Here is a 24227-nt window from a genome sequence, read left to right as displayed (position 1 = left end):
TTGCTTGCAATCCCTGCTCCCTCTTCCAGACAATCATAGGACGAGACACATCCCTATATTTTCAGAACCGCTGCATTGATGCTTGCTCTGCAAGTCATGAGTAACACTCGGAATCTACCTCTGATTTGATTGAATCGAATTTTTTTGCACCTGAATTCCTCTCGCTTCATTGAACGCATTGGCTAACAGTTCGTTTTAAGATCAGGACCATCTGTCTCCCTCGGCATGCGGCGGGATTTTCACTTGAATCATAAATTCAACCATCATAGAGCCCCGAAGTATTCATCGGTCGGCTCTATCAACACCAGGAAGAGTAGCACTGCTGCCTCTCCCGAGAGAGCCTACCAGGTCAGACTGCAAGAGGTCCGAGAAGCCTGCCCCGAGCCATACCCTCGTCTGGCAGCGGACCAGCGCTCGTTGAGCTGTTCGGATTTCACCACCCGATACAGCCACCTAGCCAATAATGAAACAGTAGAAAATGACTCTGTCGTCATTAATGGTAGGTCTTGGCCTGACCTGGCTCTTTCGTTTCCTTGTACTTAGATTAGTAGGTAGGATACGTACCTATAGACTTTCCGGAAACAAATTGATCTTCTTCGATATCGTCCAAAATGGTCATAAAGTCCAGATCATGTGCAATTATCGTCAATTAGAGGGAATCATCACTCCGGCGGAGTTCAAGAGGCTCTACCGGCTTCTTCGCCGTGGGGATGCTTTCTGTATGTTGCTTCTCTTTCTTCGTATCTTCATATGTCTACATAGACTGAACTATCTTCAGCTGTAACGGGTAAACCTCATCGGACTGGACGGGGCGAGCTTACAGTCGTGGCGACTCAGTTGCCGCAGCTTCTGTCTCCCTGTCTGCACGATGTGCCTTTGGACGCGAAGGAGCATGAGAACTCCCCGTATCCGCGCCATGTCCAGTTCCTGGCCGATCCGAGCACTGCGGATATCATCCGGGCGAGGTCGGCGATTGTTCAATATCTTCGCCAGTTCTTTGTCGATCGATCGTTCATGGAGGTGAACACTCCGATCGTTGGCTCTGTTGCCGGCGGAGCAATCGCTCGTCCTTTCTACACCTTTGCGTCAGAGTTCCCGGACCGTAAATTATCTTTGCGGATTGCGCCGGAGCTGTGGTTGAAGCGGTTGGTGGTAGGCGGTTTTGACCGCGTGTTTGAGATTGGACCCTCCTTCCGCAATGAAGGTACGTCACCCCGGTCTGGATGAAGCCGTATGGGTGCAGTGCTGACCGAACCATGTAGGCATTGACAAGACTCACAACCCGGAGTTCACGACATGCGAGTTCTACCACGCATACGCCAACCTCGAAGACCTCATGACCACAACCGAGAACCTGCTCTCCGGCATGGCGCAGCATATCCGCCAATTCAATGAGAACGCGACTCTCACACCGACCAATGCCGATTTCTCCACGCCGTTCCGCCGCATCGACTTCATCACCGGCATCGAAGAGAAGATCGATCGCAAGCTTCCCGACCTCACGACCCCCGATGCCTTTGAACAAGTGATGCAGCTCTTCCACGACCTTTCCCTGCCTCTTCCGGACAAACCGACCCTCCCTCGACTCCTCGACGAGCTCTGCAGCACCTACGTCGAGCCCGAATGCATCAACCCGACTTTCATCATCAACCCCCCGGAATGTCTCTCCCCGCTCTCCAAATCTTTCATCCACCCCACCACCAACCAACGCGTCGCCGCGCGCGGTGAACTCTTCATCGAAGGCCGAGAGGTGGTGAACACATACGAGGAGGAAAACTCGCCGTTTGAACAGCGACGCAAGTTCGAAGACCAGGTGCGCTACAGCAAGGCGGCCAAGGAGAATGAGGAGGTCGACGAGAGTTACCTGGAGGCTTTGGAATGGGGTCTGCCGGCTACCGGTGGATGGGGATGCGGGATCGATCGTCTCACTATGCTCTTTACTGGTGCGAAGAGAATCGCTGACGTTTTGCCGTTTGGGACATTGAGGGCTGTGAGTCGGAGGAATGAGTGATGTGATGGACAGAGCACTGGGGAGTGTAATGATGTGGGGAAGATGTCTGTATACTATTTTGTATTAATTTGGGTTCGATTGTCTTAGTGATACCAGGTTGAATAATTCTCTCTCTTCTTTACTTTCTTTTCTGGTAATTTATCGAATATCGTGGATATTGACGTTGTTTGCTTCGTTTGAATGGGGATATTCCATATCTTCGCGCCAAGACTCAGCCCCTTCGACGTTCCTTCACTTCTCCCCCTCAATCTCTTCAATCCAAACACTCCATTTTATCTCTGAAGATGAAAGAATTACGAGTTGATTCGATGACATCTACAATTCAATGCCACAGGGACTGCATCTACCCAGTCTGACACCTGCCAGTCCACCAGCATCACCTTCCACTATCCTAGTCTCCCAGATAACCAATAGCTTATCGCTATCTAGTTATCTGGGACCATATCTGGGGTGTGAGGGGTACTCTCTACACTAATATCGTTGGACCAGCTTCTCCAAGCTACGGATCCTTTAAGTCGAGATCAGGCAAGATTCGTTGGACCCTTGTCGGGCGTCGGGCGATTCCGAACAAAATAAACGACAAAAAACAGTCAGGAGACAAAGACAAAACAATCATTCTGCCCCTGGGATCTGCAATTGTGTATAGCAGCGAGATCAGATCGATGATTGATGGTATGTTGATATGATGATCAAGCTAGCTCCGTCGCCGTCGCCATCGTACCATTCAATTCTGGGCGATAAAAAAAAACCGCCGATAACCGTTTGGCTTCAGCGTCGGAGCGGGCCGTCTTGTCTTTTTTTTAAGCGTGGGGGGAGAGAGGGGTAGATTTTTTTTATTCCTTCTTCTTCTTGACTTTCTTTTTTGCTTTTTATCTTCTTGTTTCTATTTTCCTGCTGCGCATCTTGTCTGAAGTGAACTTTTCCGCAGACTCAACGCAATATGGGATTGCAAGGCGTGTCGCAGGCTCAGGCCGTCACGGTGAGTTTGAAGGAGTTGATTGACGGTGCGTATCTGGATCTATCTACCCATCTCCCCATGCAGGCAGAGTCTGATGCTAATTCTTCTTTCTGTCCTAGGTTCTGTCTCTTTTGAAACCCTCACCGAGGCCTTCGGACCGTCTTCGCTAGGCATCATCGTCGTGAAAGATCTCAACTCCGAATTCCAGCGTCTGCGCGCGCAAGTCCTCTCCAACGCCTCATATCTCGCTGCGCTTTCCACCGATGAACTAGGTATATTCCCTCCCCTCTTAGCCCCCTCTTAACCCACCGATCAATCCCACTAATCGTCCGCAGAATCCCTCACCAGCCCCGCAGCCAACTACCTCGTCGGCTGGTCCTGCGGCAAAGAAACCCTGCGGTCCGGCCACTTCGACACCCTCAAAGGCTCCTACTACGTTAACTGTGCCTTCTACCAGAACCCAGACCTCGAGGGCGCCCCGGCCGACGACTTCCCCGATCTGCCTGGCTACACAGCGCCCAACATCTGGCCCCCGGCGGACCGTCTGCCCACCTTCCGGAAAAGTCTCGAGGAGCTATGTACGCTGATCATTGATACTGCGGCGCTGGTCGCGCGCGCTTGCGATCGCTACGCTGGGGCTAATATCGAGGGTTATAAATCGGGGTACCTGGAGCATGTTGTAAGGAGTAGTCTTACTACTAAGGCGAGGTTGCTTCATTATTTTCCTTCGAACGATGCCACCTCCAACTCCAACCCCAACGGGGCCAGTGACGAGGCCAACGACGACTGGTGCGCCACACACATCGACCACGGCTGTCTCACCGGCCTGACCTCCGCCATGTTCATCGACGAAGCCGCCTCCCCCATTATCCCCTCCTCCTCCACCAACCCATCTACCACCCCTCCCCTAACGGAACTCCCTACCTCCCCGGACCCCCAAGCAGGCCTGTACATCCAGTCCCGCACCGGCGAGGTCGTGAAAGTCAATATCCCGAAAGACTGTCTGGCGTTCCAGACCGGCGAGGCGTTGCAGCTTATCACGAGGGGCAAGTTTCGTGCTGTGCCGCATTTCGTGAAGGGTGCGAGGCCTTCGCCGCAGGCTGGTACAGAGGCTGGGGCGGGGGCAGAGGCGCGGATCGCACGTAATACGTTGGCGGTGTTCACGCAGCCGAATTTGAAAGAGGAGGTGGAGGAGGGGAAGTCGTTTGGGGAGTTTTCGAGGGAGGTGTTGAGGAAGACGTATTAACCCATCCCGCTCTATCTCGGTTTTGGGGGTGGTCTAGATGGGTGCATGCGACTTCTCTTGTGTATCTATCTATTTGAACTATCCATCTGTCTATCTATCTAGTTGTCTATATGCGTCTGTTCACATGTGCATATGCATGCGTAGTACTGGAGAGAGACGAATCCCCGTTCATCCGTCTTGTTCAGATCTATAGCTTTCAATTTGTACTTCGTACACATAGTATACTTACTATACAGACGGCAAGTCATTGTCTACCTAGAATGCAAAAGGACTTTCAAGTCGACGAGTTCAGGACAGGACAGACAGACAGACAGACGCGGACCGGGCTGAAAAGAAAAAAGAAATGGCATACACTAGCCAGCTGGTTGGTATCACAATCACATGCCCGATTGATGCATGAAAATGAAAGAAAGATACATAAAGTCCGATAACTTTGACGACAATATAAGAAGATGGGAGAGAAGAAAGGAAATGTCCCTTAAGAAAACAGATTATATAAGAGAGAGAGAGAGAGAGAGAGAGATGAAGAAAGAAAAGGGTATCTGAAAATATTCTACAAGCCACCTAGCGAGATAACCTAACCCATCTATCTGCCCATCAGATCAAGCTAAAACCCGAAATCAAATCAAATGCAAAATCAAAGTCCAGGTTTATAATCGCCTCCCTCTGACTCCTCAGTCCCACCACGGAGTTGATCCATCCGGAGGGTGAAGTCCTCCAATTCCTCCGATTCGTCTTCCTCGTCTTCAACATCTCCGCTCTCTATACCCCCCGACTCTAACGATTCCAACGGTTCCTCTTCCGCAGAACTCACGTTATTACTTGTGTCCCCCGCCCCGAGACCCGTGCTGACCAGCATGCTCAGCTTGCCGACCTCGGCGAAGCTGGATCGCGATTTCGTGGCCGGTCGCCCAACGTCGCCCGGGATCTTGGCCTCTCGGAAATCAGCCGGCCCCGCGGTGCCGTCGACGATGCGCAGGTTGGCACGCCACATGGCCATGTCGCGGATTTCGCTGTAGTAGCCGACGTCTTCGCCGTTGAGGGAGTCGAGGGCGAGCGTCTGGGTGCGGAAGTCGCCCCAGAACCAGTTGCGACCCGGCGCGATGCGCTGGTCGGCTTGGCGCGAGTAGGCGCGGCCGTTCAGCACGCCGTGAAGATCTAAGCCCAAGGATAACCGGCCGAAGAGGAGCTGCATGGCATCGGGCTCGTAGCATCGGCCGAGGATCATGTCTTGGGAGACCTCGACGCTGGCGCCAGACCAGAGTCGGTACCATGAGCCGTACCCGCCCATGCCGATGTAGTGGAAGGCGTCGGAGACTTCGTCAGGGGCCATGGATTTGGGGTCTTGGAGGAGGAAAGGCCGCGCGTAGTATGCGCGTTTGGAGCTGTTGGAGTAGACTTTCCCGCGTATGCGCACTTCGATGCGCTCGGCCAGGTGCTCGGATTTCAGGTGGTCGTCACATTGGATGAGATTAAGGCGGATTTCGTCGATGACCATGACGTCGGTGACGGTTGTCGGTTGCGATTGTTGTGGGTCAGCGTGGGTGGCTTTGGGTTTCAGTCGGACGACATCTCCGACGGCGAGCAGCTCAGCACCTAGGAAGATCCCCCGGCAGTAAATCGAAGCGTCGGGCCAAGTGCCTTTGAAGTAGTATTTATCGAGAAGGCTGAATGAGGACATGATGGTCATGGCGTATTCGATGGAGGGGTGGAGAGCCTGACGAGAGGTGCCTTGCAGGAACATCTCGTAGGAGTTGAACGGCTTGATGCACTTGAGAGGAACGTATTTGTAGTGGAGTGAGTAGCTTTTGTCGATGCTGTGCGGGTCGGGGAACGTCTCCACGCGGAATCCTGAGTAGTTCACCTCCGAATCCTTGTAGGTTGTGCTGTGCAGGTCTTGGAGTACCGTATCTTCTTCGGGCACTTGGCCCACGACGCCCGCGCGCCATTGAGAAGTTCCCAGCCATCGCTGCTCGGTTGGAGAATAGAGTTCAATGTGCCTCGTTTCCGAGTTCCAGGCCAGCTCGCCCTCGAAATCAGGCATCCAGAGCACAACTTCACCGATTCGCGGCAGGTAGGCGGGCTGCATGCTAAATCCCTCGATCAATTCGGCCAGTTTCGTTTTCTCGGCCCGCCAGTCCATACTATCGTTCTCGGTGATCGCTTTCTCTAGGCTTCCCCGTTTTCTGAGTTCCACGATTGCCGTCTTGAACACATCCGTGGTCCCTTCGCTGTCAACGGCTATCGGACGTGGTGTCATCGATGAGAACATGGCAGAGGGCCTTCCTGGAGGTCTCCCAGGTGGTCTTCCTACCGACGCTCCTGGCGTTCCCGGCCCCATCGATGGCCTTCCTGGGGGTCGGCCAGGCGGTCGACCAGGTCTCCCCGGTGTTCGTGCAGCTTTGACGGCTGGTCCGATCGATCCATCCGGTCTCACCAAATGGCCGTCAATCACATGGCTTCCTACAGGCCGACCGGGCTTTTTCCGTCCTTCAGTAGATTTCAATCAGCATGGGGAACGAAACGAACGGTCAATAGGGCGCCAACCTTTGGAAAGGCTTGTCATTTTCTCGCAGAGAGCACATTGACAGGGAGTCTTCCCCCCGGTCATAAGATAGTAGAAATGAGGAAAGAAATGGACGGGCGAGAAGAAATATTGTCCGAGAGGGTGACCCCAGAGGAATTTATCGCGCTATTCAACGTTAGCTTTTGGTCCAGAGGTCTAGAGGGGAATCTCACAATATTGGGCTTCGTCATACGCGGTCGATCAAGAAGCGCGTAGCCTTCGGGTAGAGTGTCCAGTATATAGTGTGTACCTTGTTTTCGTAGACGGTTAGCCAATTCAAGACTTTTGTTGAAATCACGTATAACATGGACAAATGACAAGCAAAGGTTACCTATGAGCAATGACTTTCTCCAGGCGCCAAGTCTCTATTGGGTATACTGAAAATGGGTAGAGAAAAAGAGAAAAAGAGAGAACATTGAGTGTAGACGCGTAATTCAAACAAAATAACCTCATTTTCATGTCCACGCAGAAAATCAAAGTGACATCTTGAATGCTTCCCATCAGGTGAGGCAGTGGAAGTGAACAAAGAGAAAACCACCAAATGTCGAACCAAACAACATAACACAGATAATCAAACGATCAATTTAACGAACAACAAAAAAAAAATGAGTCCACAGCCAAAAGACAGCATAAAGATAATACATAAAAAAGACCTACCAATTTCATAAGCCCCAGTCTTCTGCAACCATAATTTGGCCAGCTTCTCGCGATAAACACTATCGTCCGGTCTCCCATACTTAGGATCCTTGGGCCAGGTTGAGTCGCTACCATCCGTGAACGATCGATTGATGGGGACTATGACGGCCTGTTCAGCGACCCCGGGGGATTGCGCTAGCTGGGGAGTGGAGGACATGATGGGCGATCCACGATGCTAATCAAATGAATCAAATTGAGATGGAAGGAGTGGAGAGAAAATAGGAAGATGGCAGCCCCTAACAGAGCGGTGAAATTGACATGCTCACTGTCAGTTCTGTGTTCAGTTGAAAGGCAATATAAACGAAGGACGAGGGATGAATGGAGTTGTTTCTCGTACTCCGTCGGGAGGAAGAAGGACTCGTAGATCGAAGCGTTGCAAACATCGGACGCGTCATGTGACTGGCACCAGGACCCGCTCTTTTTGTATAGTTTAATTGACCAGATGTTACCAGTATTGACTCTCTTTATGAATTCATTATTCAATATGATTCCACATTGATGAAATAGCGATGAATCAGTCATTGTGTCTAACCTCACTCTACATTCACTAGCACCCCATTCACAATCAGACATTTCCCAGCCCTTCACAGTCTTCACTACTGGCTCTCTACCACCTCCGGCTCGGCCACATATGGAGGTGGAGCCAACTCGCCTTCCTGAGCCCAGACCTTATTCAGCTCCCTTTCAATCTCTTCGCGACGCTGCTTCCACTCGTCCACCTTGTCAAGACGCTTGCGCAGCTCCTGCAACTCCTTCTCAACGCCCAGCTTCTCCTTCGCCGTGCCGATCCTCTCGAATTCCCAGTGCTCTCCTTCGGCTCCGAGTCCAATAGTCAGGTTATAGGTGTGGTATTTCTTGAGGGATGCACGCGTAGATATCGTAATCAGAGTAATTCCCCGCTCCTTGGCCCTTTCATACAACAGACCCTCGACGTCCGATGAGACCGCAGAGGTCCCCTCATCCAGGAAGGCGTAGCGGGGCTCGTGGTAGAATAATCGTGCCAGGGCCATGCGCTGCTTTTCGCCACCACTCAGAACGTCCTTCCACTCTTTCCGAGAATCCCATCCGCCCTCGCGGGCGGGGAGGTAGCCCAAGAAGGCGTCGTCCAGGATCTTCTGGAGGTTGGCGTCCGATTCGCCGGCCTCGTGCATTTCCATCTCGGTGTGGGGGTAGATTACTTGGTCACGCAGGGTTCCCACGCTGAGGTAGGGTCGCTGCGGCAGGAACATGGCCCCATCAAGACCGAATCCTCTCGGTCGGCTGACCAGCCCGCGATACACGGGCCACAGGCCTGCGACGATGCGGGCAATGGCAGACTTTCCGACGCCATTGGGCCCCGAGATGAGAAGGTGGTCACCAGAGTGTACAATGAACGACAGGGACTCGATGAGGTCGTCGCCACCCATCGGGTAAAGAGAGGGCGCAACGACGGGGACTTGCTCGAGACGAACACCGTCGAACCCGTTGTGGATGGTACCCTGGACGTCTGCTAGGGAATAGAGTTCCGCATGAGAGCCTCGTGGGGGGTAGTAGGCGTTCGCATGCACTCTATGCAGGGTAGAAATAAGCGTATACACTCGCGACGTGTAGCCGGCCAATTCGGAGATGTCTTTGATGCTGTACATCATGCGGCCGCCAGCATCAGCGAGGGACAGCATTAGGCGTTTGTTGGTAATGAAGTCCTTCATGCGGCCCCGTTCACGGCCAATCGCCTCGGGAGTATCGACCAACTCTGAGGCACCACCCGTGCCGCCCCAGGCTGGTAGGAAGACGGGCAAGGAAGTGATCAGGTAGCCAAATGCGGACCACGAGTACTTCAGAATGACATCCTCGAGCATGTTGTAGCGAATCTTGAGACTGTAAATGCCTTCCATCCAGCGCTGGATATCTTTAAAGCTTTTTGTCAGGAACACCCGTTCAATTTCGGCGCCGCCGTAGAACGAAATCTCCTCGGCATTGGCCAGCAATCGCGAATGGAGGCCACGGAAGTCACCCTCCTTCTTGCCCTCGACAGCCTTGAGCTTTCCAAAAGGCGGGGACAGCTTTCGCAGGACAATCGCCGTACTGAAGTAACCCGTAAGGATACCACCGAGAGCGAGAGGTCCCAAGGAGCGGTACAGCTGATAGTTGAACACAAACAGATCCACCAGCGGCTTTCCCATTGAAGAGTAGAGTGCTGCAGCCGCCGAGCAGAACAGGGTGAGATCTTGTGTGATGAACTGGTCAGCCCCTTGCCCGATGCCGCCATCAAGATTCATTAGTTTGTAATAATTGTTGTCGCCGGTAAGATATAGATCGTGGATATATCGAGTAAGTCGGGTTCGGAAGGCTATGGACACCTTTGATTGCAGGAATTTAATCATTGCGTTCGTGTAGGAGGCGAGAGTTCCGATACCACACCATTTGATGATTCCCCAAGTAAAAGCACGACCCTTGCCGGCCACAAGATCTCGAACAATTTCACCATCTAACCGGGCAATGAGCAGCGACAGGTATGTCCGGAGCAGCAAGAAAACACCATGACCCATCAGCAGACCGGTCTCTTTACTTCCCCATCGGGGAACCATGATGCTTCCTAGGCTGAGGAACTGGTGCAGGAAGGCCAAGTTCAGCCCCGGCTTCGTCGTCGGCGGAGGGATCTGGGTAGCTGATTCGCCATCATTCGCGCGCGCCGAGGCCGGCGGGTTCAGGAAGAGCCTCCGATGTGCGTCGAAAGTGGTCATTTTCGTAGGGTAGATCTTGACCTTGGAGGTCATGGAGTCCCTGTAGGGCACGTATATAGTCCGGGATCCATCCTTGCCCTTGATGCCGGAATTCCGGCGCAGCAATCGCCTTCCTCGAGCATTTTCCTTTGCCCTTTCCCGGAACAGTTTATATCCACCATATCCCGAGCCCACGATAGACAGAAGGAGCGCGACGGTGGCGATGAGTTTGGTGGTTTTGGACGAATGCTTGAAGCGGGAGCGAACCCAGTCAGCGTAGTATTTGTACAGCGTCACTAGAGGATCCTCCCGGTGTCTCAGGGTAGACTGGGCAGCCATTGTTGATTTCGGTTCGAGGGGTATTAGACACGTTCAGGGGGGGCAACTTCTCGACTTGCAGATGCCCTTGCGGCACATTACATCCGGGCGTCGAGGGCCATGAGCGAGGAAACGAAGCGCCCGCCAGACGCGTTGGAGATTTGAGGTATGCGACACGAGGTGTAGGGAGGCGTTGGCTAGTAGTAAGGTGTGGTGTGGTGATGAAAGAGGGGATTGACAAGGAGAGTTGGCGATGAACCAGGTCACATTCTGGGCGATGCTGACGTTTCCATTCTGGAGTTGCATGTGAAGACCTCGGGCCAGATTGCGGAGTGGCTCACGTGCGGAGTCCCCAGACGGAACCCGCGATGACGTTTTGTTTACCTGGTGAGAGTACGGGGTCTATTCAAGCTACTGTACGGTGTAGTGGTGATACAACAAAGTGACTGCACGGCACCAATAGATTTCCTAAAATAAAGAGCAATACGAAGACATCCAGAGATGCGACTGGAGTCTCCGCATTACAGAACAAGTTGGGGTGCCTTATGTACCACTTGCCCACAAGGGGGAATGACTAATAGGGATATCTTCTTTTTGGGCATTGGAGAAAAGGCGCAGCATCAATTTGGGCTGTTATGTTGTAGACCAAAAATGGTTAGATTCCTTACCTCGAGGAGTAGGTAAAACAAGACCAAAAAATTTGCACATGAAGGGATTCGAACCCTCGATCTCCGCATATCATTCTCATACGAGTGCGGCGCCTTACCACTTGGCCACACGTGCCATTTGATGTGTAAGGGCTCGAATCCATGAGTTATGTATACTGCGTGCTTATCGAAAATGCAGTGTTCAATCTCATTCCAGCATAAGAATAATCTACACTGTAGAACAGACCTGGATGTTCTTGCTCTCGCAGCGAATTTTATCGGTCTTCACTTGCTTAACAAAACGATGGCCAAGTCTACTGCTTCTTTTACGTAGTCCATTACAACGAAAACAAAGTAGGCGGAAGCCTAGGGTATCTTCTGTCTCACTCCTTTTGCTGTATATATATTACCGGGTTCTGCTCAGCTATTCGAACGCTCGCTGATGACTTCTTCTGTCAGTCACTCCTAACCAACCCACTACCGAAACAAACAAACAAACAGAAAAACCAAAAAAAAAAAAAAAAAAAAAAAAAAAAAAAAAAAAACAGCTGCTAATACCCCGTGCTCTACCAAGTTCACAGGTGTTCCTCTGCCGCTTTCTCTCCACCGGTGACCCGGGACTACAGGGGAACATTCAAATGTCTCTCGAGGAGACTAGGACACAGATAGCAGAAGAGAGTATGCGTATCACGAGACACTGCGTTACGTTATTGGGATAAACCACGGGCCATCTAGTTCCACCACTGCCTATACAATACTACGTATCTGTACACTGGAACGACGATAAAAGGTATAAAACTACCGTTACATCATTGGCTTGCTCTAAGTATATAAACGGCATCGAAGCATCGGACAAAAGTAAGTTCAATGCCGCGGAACAGAAGAAGCTCATTCTACCTACGGAGTACAAGGAACACAAGGGCAACCCGCAATACAACTAATCCGATCCCGAGTCGCACGTATAGCAGAGGCTATTATTACTCCGTAAGTCCCCAAATGCCAAGTTCTCGACTTCTCGCCATTTCCCCGAATTAAGCGCCTGACATTCATGGCCCGGGTGGAATGTTCCACCTTTGCATTCTCGCCCTGTCACCTCCAACCAACCCCACAGATCCTTGGGAGTCGAGCCAAGTTCATCGCCACTTTGGGACGATAAGCAGTAACACCAGAAGTGTATGTACATAGTGTTTGACACAGGGCAGTCATGTATTGACTATCATCCTGTTTGCGACAGAACAAGCCCGAGTGATACAGAAGAAGATATTCCTCCCCTTAGCACTTAGTACTAGTAGGGAATACAGTAGTGACGGCCACGGTCGTTCCCAAATCCTTTGCAAAGAGCAAACAAACCCTTGCACGGACCGACTGGAGTCGTCGAAAACATAAAAACGGGGGAATGAGAATCTGATTTGTTGCCCTGGAGGGCATCTCCACCCGGCGCATATAATTTCGCAGAGACCGATGGACTATTGTGGGCCCGGGCATAACTAGCGGTTCTTGGGAGCATGGATGCCACTCCCGAACTGGGTGGCCCGGCGGCTGGAGTCGTCCAGTGACTGGTGGAGGAGCTCCTATTACCTGAGTATGGAGTATGAGGAGGTGGTTGTGAGTGTACTCAGTAAGGCAGTTCCTGGATTTTCTTGGAGGTTCCCTGGTAGGAATACGAATGACGGACCGGGGCGGTCCAATTGCAGATGGCAGATCGTTATCACAGTTGAAGAGCTTCAGCGAGGGGAATAGAGGCCCATCAAGGAGTCGAGTCAGAAAAGTGAAGAGGACTCTACCTTAGCGGGGGTGACGGACCAGGATGTCTGTAAGTTGCTAACTAGGTAGGTGATTAGTAGCAACTAATTAACCGGCTAAGAGAGATGAGATCCCGTATCACCAAGTCAGTAAGGATCTCCGAGAGCTGTACAGTACGGAGTAGTCTATACCGTTTACTGTTTGCCTTCTATTGTGTATAGTATAGCTCTATACCCCTGAGGTGCCAAGCGCATCCAGATGGACCAACCCTCATTATGCAGGTTGATAGAATATATCTTTATTTATTTCTATTCAGAAGAATCCACCCGGCAGGAACGGGAGATTAATTCCCGGCCCCCAATCTAAACTTTACGAGCGAGAGTCCCTGAGGAGAAAGAGGAAGTAGGATACATCGACAACTGCAGGCACAGATGCCTCTAATATAAGAATAGAATATGTCCTGGTCGTTAAGGTCCCCGGGGAACTGGATAAGATCCAAGGCTAAATTGCCTGCAAAGTGCAAAGACATGAAAGGAAGCAACCTGTAAAGTAGCCTCCCGTAGCTCTGCATCTCCCCGTGATAAATTGATTCCCATTTGGCCGGTCCAGACCCCCGTCGGTATGTGATGCTTTCCCCTCCTCTTCGGACTTTCTCCCTTTTCTCCTTCTTCCCTCCTGCCCCTTGTCAGCCTTGGGACTCAGGGAACACAACCAGCCACTTGCTCCCCATAATTTATCATCTACAATTTTACCAAAGAACCAAAATACCACCAGACTCCGTACCGTCCCGTACGACTCCTCCCGACACGTGACGGCCCCAAGGCTCTCTCTCAGTCTTTGCGCCCTCCACGATCTTCGCCTTCAACCTGCCATCCTCCTCTCCCTCTCCCTCTCGCTCGCGGTCGCATACTCTCTCCCTGGACTTCCTCGTCGCTTCGGTCATCCACTTCCGGGACGCTGCCTCCACCAAGTCATTTCTGACTTCTGACTTCTTCCTCGCTCTGCCTGCGACCAAGTCCTAGTGCTGAGCACTAGTCTTAATTAAGGGCGGTGGTCCGGGTCCGCGAGCTAAGCACAAGCACCTGTTGGAACCTCCCGTACCTTTCTGTCGCCTTGCCTGCGACCCTATTTCCTGTTTCTCCAGTCCCGTATCCAGGAGGCGTGACTTTCGCACACCCTTCGAGCCCGCCTCCCCCCCCTCTCCCCTCTCTCTCTCGGCGGCAACCCTGGCGGTGATCACATCCGTTTGCTGATCACATTCGTTCCTTCGGTGCCTCTATCTCTTTTTTCGACCTTTTCGAAAGAAAGGAAAGACATAACAAAAACCCGCCCTCGTTGCCGTGTCCCGTGAATCCTCGCCCTGCTACCCTCAATGCTCGGAGGGAGCTCGGAGCGAGATTCTTCACCCTCCAATTCCAAGGCCCCCACGGGAGAAGCGTCCATGTCTGTCGCAACGAGTCCACCCGACTCAAGTAAGTCTCCGCTGGACGGCGACTTGGTCGCCGTCACTTTTACCCCATATGTACAAGGACATCGTCACTTACTGAAAACCTCCTCACCTACTTTAGACCCAGAATCCTTCCCCCAGGGTCATGGCGCCCCCGGTACCGATGCGGCGCCCTCGTCAAACCGTGTAGAGCCCCCCGAGACGACTGCTCAACCCTCCGTCGCGTCCTCTCAGGCCCCCGACACCGCCGCTCCGTCTAACGCAGCCGATGCCCCCAAGAAACATCATCTGCTGCTACCCATCTCGTCGCGGACCTCCCTCAAAGCGGACAAGCAGTCAACCTCGGAAAATACTCAGGACGCCGCCAACGATGACTCGGAGAACACTCTTCGAGGCTCGAAGAGGAGTATCTTGAAGGGGCGAAGGGACCGAAGCAGGGGAAGTAGTTTGAGATCTCGGCGCCAGAATCAGGAGGCAGCGAGTATGGAGGAGAACAAGGCCGCAAACCCAGACTTACGCGACGCGACAAAGACAGACAAGAAGAACAACAAGGTCTCGTCGAAATTATTTGCCTTCTTGAGCTGCTGCTCTTCGTCCAACGTTGACCCCGAGGATGCCGCCGTGCCCCCGAAGAAGACCCCCCGACGCCCGTCGGTCCCGCAGACCCAGCCGACTCCGGAGAAGGCAGAGGTGACCGCTGGGGATTCGAGTACCGCCGAATCCAAGGAGCCAAGCAGCTTCCGCGGGGACGAGAAGCCCCATGCCACCGTGACGCCGGACCAAGCTCCGTCGCCCGTGGATGAGGAGCAGACGCCGGTCAACAAGGCCCCGGAACAACGCTCGCAAGTGGACGGCGCCGTGCCCTCGACCGATCAAACCCAATCGGTTCCCCAGCCACCCGCGCAAAAGGAAGTCGAAGGCCCTGCGCCTGTTGAATCATCGAAGGAGGAACCTGCGACGGGCGTTCTGTCGGAGAAGACGGAGGAACTCGCCCAGCAACCCGAGGACAACCAGTCCCCCGTTCTGCCGCCAACGCACGATGACCAGGCCGAGGAGATCTCCGGGGATAGCGATGCGGCCATGGCTCCGGCCACCGATGACGAAGTTGGCCCGAAGGATGAAAAGTACCCTGCTCACGAGGAAGATGCGATGAAACTGCCTGCCGTGCTGCCTCCTCCCCCGCCTCTTATTCAAACGGGCAAACAAGCACAAGTCGGACAAGATAGACAATTGCAACAATGGCTGTTGCCACCGCCTCTACCTCACCTGCAAAATCGAAAATGCTTGGTTCTTGATCTCGACGAGACTCTCGTCCACAGTAGTTTCAAGGTACGTTGACGGGAAGAAACAATCCGCATGAACCTTCCATAACATGTCACAGGTCCTTGAACGTGCCGACTTCACGATTCCCGTCGAGATCGAAGGTCAATACCATAATATCTACGTGATCAAGCGACCCGGTGTCGATCAGTTTATGAAACGGGTCGGGGAATTGTATGAAGTGGTAGTCTTCACGGCATCCGTTTCCAAGGTCAGTCGATTAGATGTCTTCAAATGAGATGTTGCTAATCCATCGAAGTACGGTGATCCTTTATTGGACCAGCTGGACATTCACAACGTCGTCCACCACCGCCTATTCCGAGACAGTTGCTACAACCATCAAGGCAACTATGTCAAGGTAGACTCCACCGACACTTGCAATCTAAGCTATACACTGACACATTCTAGGACCTGTCCCAAGTTGGTCGTGACCTTCAAGACACCATTATCATTGACAACTCTCCGACATCATATATATTCCATCCCCAACACGCGATACCCATCAGCAGCTGGTTCTCTGACGCCCACGATAACGAGCTTCTCGATTTAATACCCGTTCTCGAAGATCTGGCCGGTACACAAGTGAAAGACGTTAGCCTAGTTCTCGACATCGCCCTATAATGTCTGTAACTCTAGACCGTCTGGCATTTTCATTTACAGCGCGCCTGATTTGGTTTTTGTTTCCGCTTTCCTTTCGCCCCAGTGCCGACATCTGAAAGGGGCGAAAGCCACAAAAAAAAAGTAAAGATGAACTCTCGACCGATTTTCTTTTGTTTTATGCGCAACAGTTGCCCTAATAGTTGAGGGCATAGGAGAAAAAGCAGGCCAACAGCGTTGAAGATACCCAGTTTTTGGGACTGATACCGCGTGTGTATGATTCTTCTACTCCCCCTTTTTTTTTCTTGCTCGCTTCTTTCATCTATCCTCTTGCAACCCCCCTGGTTATGTCTTTTTGTCCGCGCTCCAAGCGAGCAGATACCTTGTTCGTTCTTGTGATTTTGATCGGTTCTTTTGAACCCGTCCCCTTGATTCCTTCTTCTCTTTTGCATCCCGCAGGCGTCAGTCTTGGCCATCATCAGCTGAAAAATTTGCTGATCTCATGTATACTCACTTCTGGTTGATTTACATTCTCTCTCTTTCCCATTCACTCTCATCTGTCCTGTCTTTTTCTTTCATTTTCTCTTGTTTATTCACCCCAACCGCCCTGAGAGGCCCGACACTGCCGTTCTTATTTCCTTTCCTGTCTGTTCTGAACCCAGCCAGCGCATCTTGTCAGCCATGATTTGTTTTGGAGACCTCATTAGTAGGTGACACAACATATATGTCGCAGCGTGCACGTCACTGTTCTGGTCCTTTCATAGTTTCATCGATCCAAGATCTTGATAATGGTGACCTTGCAATGTATGTATCATTGGCGTATGTGCTGTACATAGCTTTCATGCAGTATTCCACCTGAGACAGAAGGACTGAAGAGTAGCAACGATAATAAGAGTAGAAGCACACCGTAGGGCTGGTTGAGAGCGGAGAGCCATAATGACGTTAGGCGACCGAGCGGGACATTGGAGGTCAATTCTTCGCATCCGCCCACCCACCTTCAACCGACAATACTTCCCTCCCTCAGACACCAAACATTTCTACTCGATTCACCTATAAATCCCCAACCTGTGGAACTACCTCCTATCTATCCGTTCCACGACATCCACTCCCCAGGAGCATCATCCCCGACCCACCGAGCTGGCAAAAAGCTCCCCGCACCGCATCGGAACTTCCCCCTCCGATCCAGAACATCCACCCTCTCGATTCGAGTTCAGCCATCGCCGCCACAATGAAAGACAGCAAAGGATGGGACGGAAAGCTGCGTGTCGAACCCAAGCCCACGGCTACCATCACTAATCCAGAGGCCCTCGAGGACCCTGATTACTCGGATTCTGACGCGCCGCCGGTGGAGGAGATTGATGCGGATGAAGGTATGATCTTAGTTTGATAAGATGGAGGCGGAGCGGTGGGTTGATGGGATTTTAATATGTTGGTAGATTTGCTTGAAGATGAGGATAAGGATGTCGAGGTATGTTTGTCAAGATGGTGGTGGTGGTGATGATGCGCTTCGCGTTTGATCCGTCGCGGCGAAAAATCTAGCTGGATAGGTTCTCACATACATGGCATGGATAGGATATCGATCTAGTGCACTGTCGCATATCGTCCATTCCGGCTCTTCGGCTTGAGCGGTTCGCTAAATTGCAGGTATGCGCTTTCTACCCAACGCCTACAGTCAGCCAGCCGGGCAGACAGGCACTCAGACACCATGATGATTGACGCTCTTCATCCACCCGAACAGAGACTATGTCTTCGCCAGAACCAAATATCGCGAATCGCGCTCCCTCCGAACGTCGCGGCTTCGTTACTCGAACTCGATCTCTACGATAACTTGATCTCGCACGTCAAGGGCCTCGAGGACGCTCAGAACCTGACGAGTCTGGATCTCAGCTTCAATAAGATAAAGCATATCAAGAACATTGCGCATCTGGTGAAGCTGACGGATTTGTACTTTGTGCAAAATAAGATCTCCACGATTGAGGGCGTGGAGGGGTTGACGCTGTTGCGGAATTTGGAGCTGGGGGCGAATCGGATTCGGGTATTTCCTCTTTCCCTCTCTGGTTGTGTTATTGGATAAGGAGAGGGGATGAATGATATTGACGGTTGTGATGCAGGAAATTGAAAACCTCGACACCTTAACCTCGCTAGAGGAACTCTGGCTAGGAAAGAACAAGATCACAGAACTCAAGGTACGCCCCCCCTCCAACCCCTCAAAACAAGGCCCCATGGCTAAGACGAATGACCAGAACCTCGACGCCCTCCAAAACCTCCGCATCCTCTCCATCCAATCTAACCGCCTCACGCACATCAGCGGCCTCTCCAACCTCCCACACCTCGAAGAAATCTACCTCTCGCACAACGCCATCACGGACCTGCGCGGCCTCGAGAAGAACCCGTCCCTCCGCGTGGTCGACTTCTCGAACAACCAGGTCTCCAAACTCGAGCATCTGTCGGAGCTCGTGAACTTGGAGGAGCTGTGGGGGTCGAATAACCAGCTCGCGAGCTTTGAGGAGGTGGAGCGCGAGCTGAAGGATAAGAAGGAGTTGAAGACGGTGTATTTCGAGGGGAATCCGTTGCAGATGAGGGCGCCGGCGTTGTATCGGAATAAGGTCCGGTTGGCGATTCCGCATATCATGCAGATTGATGCTAGTAAGTGACTTGTTGGATTGATTTGTTGCTGTGAGGAGTGCTAATGGTTATAGCGTATGTGAGGGTTTGATGGGCAGCAGATGGATACGATGATTAAAATGGATGGATGATATGATATATCTGAGACTATAAATGAAGTTCTCCGGTGTCTATACCTGTATATCCGTGCATCTTTCAATTCTCCTGTACGAAGTATGAACATTAGGACTGGTTAAGACGGAGACGAAGTCCAAGAACGAAAAACAATCAATATCTAGAACACGAGGGTATATGAGCATGAACATGAACATGAACAAATGAAACAAATAAGCAGAAAACCAGAATCCTCAGAAAATGCAGTGCAATGCAATGCGAATCCCACACCATATTGTACAAGCCTTGTCCTCAACCCCCAACGTAACCCACCATAATCAATCACTCTCTCTTCCCCTTCCCCTCCTCAGCCCAAATCTTACCACCCTCCCCATCCGCAACCTTAGTATTGTACAACGCCTGCAACGAAGTCCCCCCCATTCTACACCTCTTCCTCTTACTCCACGCAAACACACCTACCCCTGTATCCGTCGCCCCGTCTCCCTCCCCTTGTGCTTGTGCTTGTGCTTGTGCTTGTGTTTGTCCTTGCCCCTGTATTTGCTCTTGCTTTTGCTCTTGCTCTTGCTCTTGTCCCTGCCCCCGCGATAGCGATAGCGATGGCGATCGTACCCGAGACCGTGACTCCGCCTGCGAACTCCCCAACTTCCACCTCACCGGCACATCGGCCAACTCCTTTAGGGGGATGCCAGTGCGTCGCAAGTCCCCCGCCTGGTGGCTTTCCTTGTCGGGTTTGAAGCTCCCGTAGCAGGGGTTTCGGTGCAGGGAGGAGAGGTGGTTGTGGCGGGATGGTTGGAGGTTGCAGAAGAGGGTTTTGGGGGGGTGGGTTCGTGTGGATAGTTGCGTTGATGGGTTTGAGGAGGGAGACGAGGAAGAGGAGGTTGTGGTGGAGGATACGGAGGAAGATGCGGATAAGGAAGAGGAGGAGGTGGCGTGGGAGGAAGGAAGAACAATCCTCAACGGCGAGCTCGCAATTGCCGCTTTCGCAGCTTGAGGGGATTCGAAGACCGCGATTGTGTTTCGGGGGGCCGTGGGGTTGGTGTTGGTTTTGTCGTACTGTTTTCGAAGGGTCAATTCATGTTAACTTTGTTTGTTTCAATGCATCATTCATAGGAATTCGAAAGTCGAGTCGAGTCAGGCCGAGTCGAATCCTCAAGAAAGGAAGAAAAGGATTAAATGTAACAGGGTAGGAAAGAGTGTATCAAACCTTCAAATTCTTAAACGTCACCACCTCGCCGTATTTCTGCAATGCGGAGAGCACGAGTTTGCTTTCGGAGAGGGATCGCGGGGGCGGGTGGATTGTTAGGTGGACGGATTGTGAGGCGAGGTTGCGGGCGAGGGAGGCTGTCATTTTCTTTCTGTTGGTTCTTCCCTCCCTGGGAAGTTGTTGGTGAGGTTGAGTGTTGATGAGGGTGTGTATGAGGAGGGAGGAGGGATGAGAATTGGAGTTGGAGAAGAAATGCTAGGCTTGGCGGGCTTATCTTATCGATCGAGATTGGGTTGCTGGATCTACAGATACTAGGTTTGGGAAAGAGGCTATCTAGCTATGGAGTTGGAGACATACATCATAGATATTGAGTAATCATACTACAGTCTATAATCCACTTCATTTCATTCAAGTCATAAACCAAAGGATACTTAAGTATCGCATCCACTCTTCAGAATTGCCAGTGGCCTCTCTCACCATCGTCCACTTCAGCAATAACCATGCTCTAACAACTGCACCTCTACCTCTGCGTTTTCTTCCGAGGGGAGGGAAAGAATGATGAAAGAGTGTGGTGAGTTGGGGTTCTACTATTTCTCTGAATGTTGTAGTTGTCTGTGTAGGAATTCGAATATGAAGAGGATGGTGGTGGTGGTGGAGAAGGTGTGGAGGAATTATCCATACCTAGAAGCCCGAGAGAGGGAGGGGAAGAGGGCAAGGGTGGAATTAATTGAAAAAAAAATGGCCGCTTGAACTTAGGAGCATTGATAGACAATTAAAATGAAAGAAACCCTCGTGAATTAATTGTAGAAATTTGTCCTTATTAAAATCGACAGCCAGTCCCGGAGTATCACCATCAAAGAACCCACCTAAACGCCAGTGCCAAAAGTAAAGAAAAGATAAGGTAAAAAGAGAAGAAAACCAGAAAGTAGAAATATTGCCCAACATGGATATTAAACTTTTCCTTCAAATCAACCAAAAAGACCATTATTATCATTATGTGAAATCCCCGTCATACATGGGGCCCTATTGAACTGGTTCAACAGCGCTGTTTTCCGCATACGCAGAACTGGCATGATCAGGTCCCGCTCCATTCATACCCGGATCGCCAGGGATATTCCCGACCAGTTTGTCAATGAGATCGTCATGTCCCATGAGTCCCTCGAAGGTGTTTGACTGATGTGGCTCGCGCGAGACAGGTACGTGGCTCTCCGACGACGGGAACTGCAGATGCGTCGTATAATGCCCAGATCCGACATCGCCAGGGATGGTGGTGGAAGGCGTCGACCACTCCGCCTGGCTGTGGCCCATCTCGTCGATGGAATGCGACCCGCTGCCGAAGATGTTGTTCAGCACATTGCTGTTGTCGTGGTAGTGGCCGTCGTGGCCCATGTTGTAACCGCCCAGGTTAGGGTGCGAGAGGATATCGGGCACGTTGAGCATCACGGATCCTCCGCTGCCGCTGGAGCCGTTGAGGTGTGCAGCCGGTTGGCTGGTGCCTTGGGGCGGGAGGGGTGGAAAGGGGTCCAGGACCGAGGTGACGGCCGTCTTGTCGCTTAGGCCGTCCTCGGGCTTGGTGATCGACTGAAGGAAATCAAAGTGGCCCGTCGAGTACATGTTCTCCTGCGGTGGGGGGTACATTGGCCACGGGGACTGCGACGTCCCGTTGTGCTGAAGCAGATCATGAGGTTGAGGAGGAGGAGGATGGTGATGGGAATGGGGAGCAACAGGAGGAGCGGGCGGAGGGGGTGGTAGAGCCTGGTAGGCATTAGGGGTGGGTTTGTTCAGCAGGATGGAATCGAGGGATAGAGGATGGACGTCGTTGGCGGCAGCGGCTGGCCGCGGACTGTTGGTCGTGATGCGGTCTGGCGGAGGGATGAGCCTCTGCCAGGTGGTGGTGCCAACCTCGCCTGGTCGTGTCTGGCGGAACTTCCAGAGCAAGATGGCCATGGGCACGCTGTCCTCCTCCGGTTGGGGAGCGTATGGGTTGATGGAGTGTCGTCGGGAAGGCGGCGTGGCCCGAATCTCTTGCACCACCGACATGGTGCGCAGGAACTGTCTGGATCGCTCATCGGCAGCTTCAGGATGTCCCGGGTTTTCCTCCGCCATCTGCCTTCTTTCCTGCGTGAGTTGGGTAAAAAGCCGGGCCCACCACTTGGGTTCAAACAGTCGCGTCACCTTGGTCGACGATGGCTTGCCCAGTTCTTTGCCCAAAGCAGCCTCCATTTCCTGGCCATTATCGTAGATCAGCGTATTGCAGACCCAGTTGTCCATCTGATTCACCATGGGAGCATCGTTCGTGGCAGGACGGGCAAAGTCCAGTTCCATGTGGATCCCCAGGCTGGAGCGGGAAGGAGGGAAGTCGTCCATCAGGTTGAGGCTGGCCTCCAGGTAGATGATCTCGCAGTTGAGAGGACGGTTAAGGTCCGCCATCAGCGAGTTCAGATGAGGAAAGCTAGTTCGCCAGCCCGCCAGATTTTCCAAGGGCGTGGGCGGCGCCACGGGAAGACGCTGGTCTCCCTGAAGACGGGTGTATTCATGATAGGCGTTCTCGATCATATCCTGTCGGTGCGGCGCATTCACCCACATCCCGAAACTGAGACCGTGGATGGTGTGGACCGAAGGATCACGCATCGTTGGGTTGAGAACGAAGTGTGGCGGAGGTAGCTCCCCGGGGTAGGGCTGGACCAGCCGCAAATGATCATTGTAGGGATTGTGCAAATGGTGGCCATAGTGGCTTGACAAGGGAAGCTCAACAGGGCTCCTCCACTTGGGGCCGATGGAGTGAGACTGGCTGCTAGAACGGTCCGAAGCTTGCTCTCGCACGAGCCGCTCCCCTGCAGTATGGAGAATTAGTCTTGATATATGATGCGGAGAGTCAAGCTAGGAAGGCTTACAATCAGGATCCCCTTTGAGGAACGAATCCAAAACCTGAAGGTGACTCGAAACCTGCTTCCGGCTTCTCTTCTTTCCCGTTGCCTTGAAGATAAACTCGGCAATCAGCTCGTTGCGTCCGTACGACTTGCCGTGTTCAGACCACTTTCTTCTACCCATGGGAGGATTTGCCTCAAGGGCTGAAAAGGTATTAGCTTCTTGAAGCACCCCTTAAAGGTTCTGTCCTAGGCTTACCCTGTTGAAAAGCGTCCTCCAGCTCATCCGACCACACTGGCTCTCCATCCTTTCCCGTGTCGCGTCGAGGTCGTGCCCGATACTCCAGATACTTCTGGGATTTCAGATAACTCCTTCCCCTACGTGATCCGCCCACACTGGGACCAAAAGATTGCAGCCGTCGAAGCTTCTTGGTCTGGAACCGGTTGGCTAGCACCTGAGGATGGTGGTAACTGGAAGCACTAGGCAACGGGTGGGCAGGGACCGGAGGATGGTGAGAGTACTTGACAGCATATTGGGAATGATGGTCATCCCGCACGGTGGCATCGCTGTAGGCTAAGCTATCTGAATAGGACTGAACATTCCCAGATGTATTCTGAAGAGCCCGGTCCGAATGGGCAGATAGACTCTCCAGAGCCGGGGGAATCTGAGGGACCATACAGCCGGGTTGCCAGTCAGTAGCCATGAAAGCGAGAACCACCTTGAGGGCGGGGAACAGACGGATTCCCGTAAGCACGAAAGAATGACAAATTCCACAGGGAAAGAAAAGAAAGGAAAGATCTTGAAGCCCGCAAAATGTTTCCTACCAGACAGAGGGCCGCTGGAGGGTTTTGCAAAGCAGCGATCAAGAACGCAAAATGCCGGGAGAGAATGTAAGAACCTGGGAAAGAGAATGTGAGAGCGAAGAGCATGGTGTTTATAGCAAGCTCATACCCTCCTTCCCCTGGAGAGGAGTAACTACATTGCTGGATCACGCTGCTTGTTTGGAAGAAGGTAGTATCCCTCCCCCTCGAGGGCAACGACGACTCGGTTCCAAGGTGGGGGGAGGAGAGCGACAGAGTGAGCAAGACCCTTGGGTCTGTGCTTTCACGCGTCTGGAGACCGATGAGGGAGGGAAATTCCCCTAGTGGCCCGCCTTGTTGCAACA

The 24227-nt window shown here is 52.3% G+C and overlaps 9 protein-coding genes and 1 non-coding gene across 10 annotated transcripts; 5 read left to right on the top strand and 5 right to left on the bottom strand.

Moving 5' to 3' along the window:
- Positions 1–631: 631 nt before the first annotated feature.
- On the top strand, positions 632–2011 carry MSK1 (putative lysyl-tRNA synthetase; the record flags this gene model as incomplete). The annotated part of the gene is made up of 3 exons (XM_046081985.1): positions 632–719; positions 779–1204; positions 1263–2011. 3 exons carry the CDS (start codon positions 632–634, stop codon positions 2009–2011), a joined length of 1263 nt encoding a protein of 420 aa, XP_045937942.1.
- A 940-nt stretch (positions 2012–2951) lies between these two features.
- LDX57_000337 (uncharacterized protein) lies at positions 2952–4215 on the top strand (the record flags this gene model as incomplete). The annotated part of the gene is made up of 3 exons (XM_046081984.1): positions 2952–3015; positions 3089–3241; positions 3305–4215. 3 exons carry the CDS (start codon positions 2952–2954, stop codon positions 4213–4215), a joined length of 1128 nt encoding a protein of 375 aa, XP_045937941.1.
- A 637-nt stretch (positions 4216–4852) lies between these two features.
- Positions 4853–7634, bottom strand: LDX57_000336 (uncharacterized protein; the record flags this gene model as incomplete). Its single annotated transcript, XM_046081983.1, has 4 exons — positions 4853–6705; positions 6763–6907; positions 6955–7031; positions 7439–7634. The coding sequence occupies 4 exons, from the start codon at positions 7632–7634 to the stop codon at positions 4853–4855; spliced, it is 2271 nt and encodes a 756-aa protein (XP_045937940.1).
- Positions 7635–8073: 439 nt separating this feature from the next.
- Positions 8074–10518, bottom strand: pxa1 (putative peroxisomal ABC transporter (PXA1); the record flags this gene model as incomplete). Its single annotated transcript, XM_046081982.1, has 1 exon — positions 8074–10518. One exon carries the CDS (start codon positions 10516–10518, stop codon positions 8074–8076), a length of 2445 nt encoding a protein of 814 aa, XP_045937939.1.
- Positions 10519–11198: 680 nt separating this feature from the next.
- On the bottom strand, positions 11199–11280 carry LDX57_000334. The gene has a single exon. It is a non-coding gene; the product is annotated as a tRNA-Thr (tRNA).
- A 2979-nt stretch (positions 11281–14259) lies between these two features.
- On the top strand, positions 14260–16275 carry psrA (putative general stress response phosphoprotein phosphatase Psr1/2; the record flags this gene model as incomplete). The annotated part of the gene is made up of 5 exons (XM_046081981.1): positions 14260–14359; positions 14456–15663; positions 15716–15865; positions 15914–16012; positions 16063–16275. 5 exons carry the CDS (start codon positions 14260–14262, stop codon positions 16273–16275), a joined length of 1770 nt encoding a protein of 589 aa, XP_045937938.1.
- A 1204-nt stretch (positions 16276–17479) lies between these two features.
- sds22_2 (protein phosphatase regulatory subunit Sds22) lies at positions 17480–17638 on the top strand (the record flags this gene model as incomplete). The annotated part of the gene is made up of 1 exon (XM_046081980.1): positions 17480–17638. One exon carries the CDS (start codon positions 17480–17482, stop codon positions 17636–17638), a length of 159 nt encoding a protein of 52 aa, XP_045937937.1.
- Positions 17639–17956: 318 nt separating this feature from the next.
- Positions 17957–18967, top strand: sds22_1 (protein phosphatase regulatory subunit Sds22; the record flags this gene model as incomplete). Its single annotated transcript, XM_046081979.1, has 4 exons — positions 17957–18286; positions 18363–18437; positions 18495–18897; positions 18951–18967. 4 exons carry the CDS (start codon positions 17957–17959, stop codon positions 18965–18967), a joined length of 825 nt encoding a protein of 274 aa, XP_045937936.1.
- A 344-nt stretch (positions 18968–19311) lies between these two features.
- Positions 19312–20338, bottom strand: LDX57_000330 (uncharacterized protein; the record flags this gene model as incomplete). The annotated part of the gene is made up of 2 exons (XM_046081978.1): positions 19312–20043; positions 20195–20338. The coding sequence occupies 2 exons, from the start codon at positions 20336–20338 to the stop codon at positions 19312–19314; spliced, it is 876 nt and encodes a 291-aa protein (XP_045937935.1).
- An 879-nt stretch (positions 20339–21217) lies between these two features.
- On the bottom strand, positions 21218–23991 carry abaA (transcription factor AbaA; the record flags this gene model as incomplete). Its single annotated transcript, XM_046081977.1, has 4 exons — positions 21218–23028; positions 23089–23265; positions 23321–23780; positions 23887–23991. 4 exons carry the CDS (start codon positions 23989–23991, stop codon positions 21218–21220), a joined length of 2553 nt encoding a protein of 850 aa, XP_045937934.1.
- Positions 23992–24227: the final 236 nt, after the last annotated feature.

This window comes from Aspergillus melleus (genome assembly GCF_016097325.1).
Source record: "Aspergillus melleus strain CBS 546.65 chromosome Unknown contig1, whole genome shotgun sequence".
NCBI lineage: Eukaryota > Fungi > Ascomycota > Eurotiomycetes > Eurotiales > Aspergillaceae > Aspergillus > Aspergillus melleus.
Note: the sequence above shows the minus strand (reverse complement) of the source record. Positions and strands in the feature narration are given on the sequence as shown.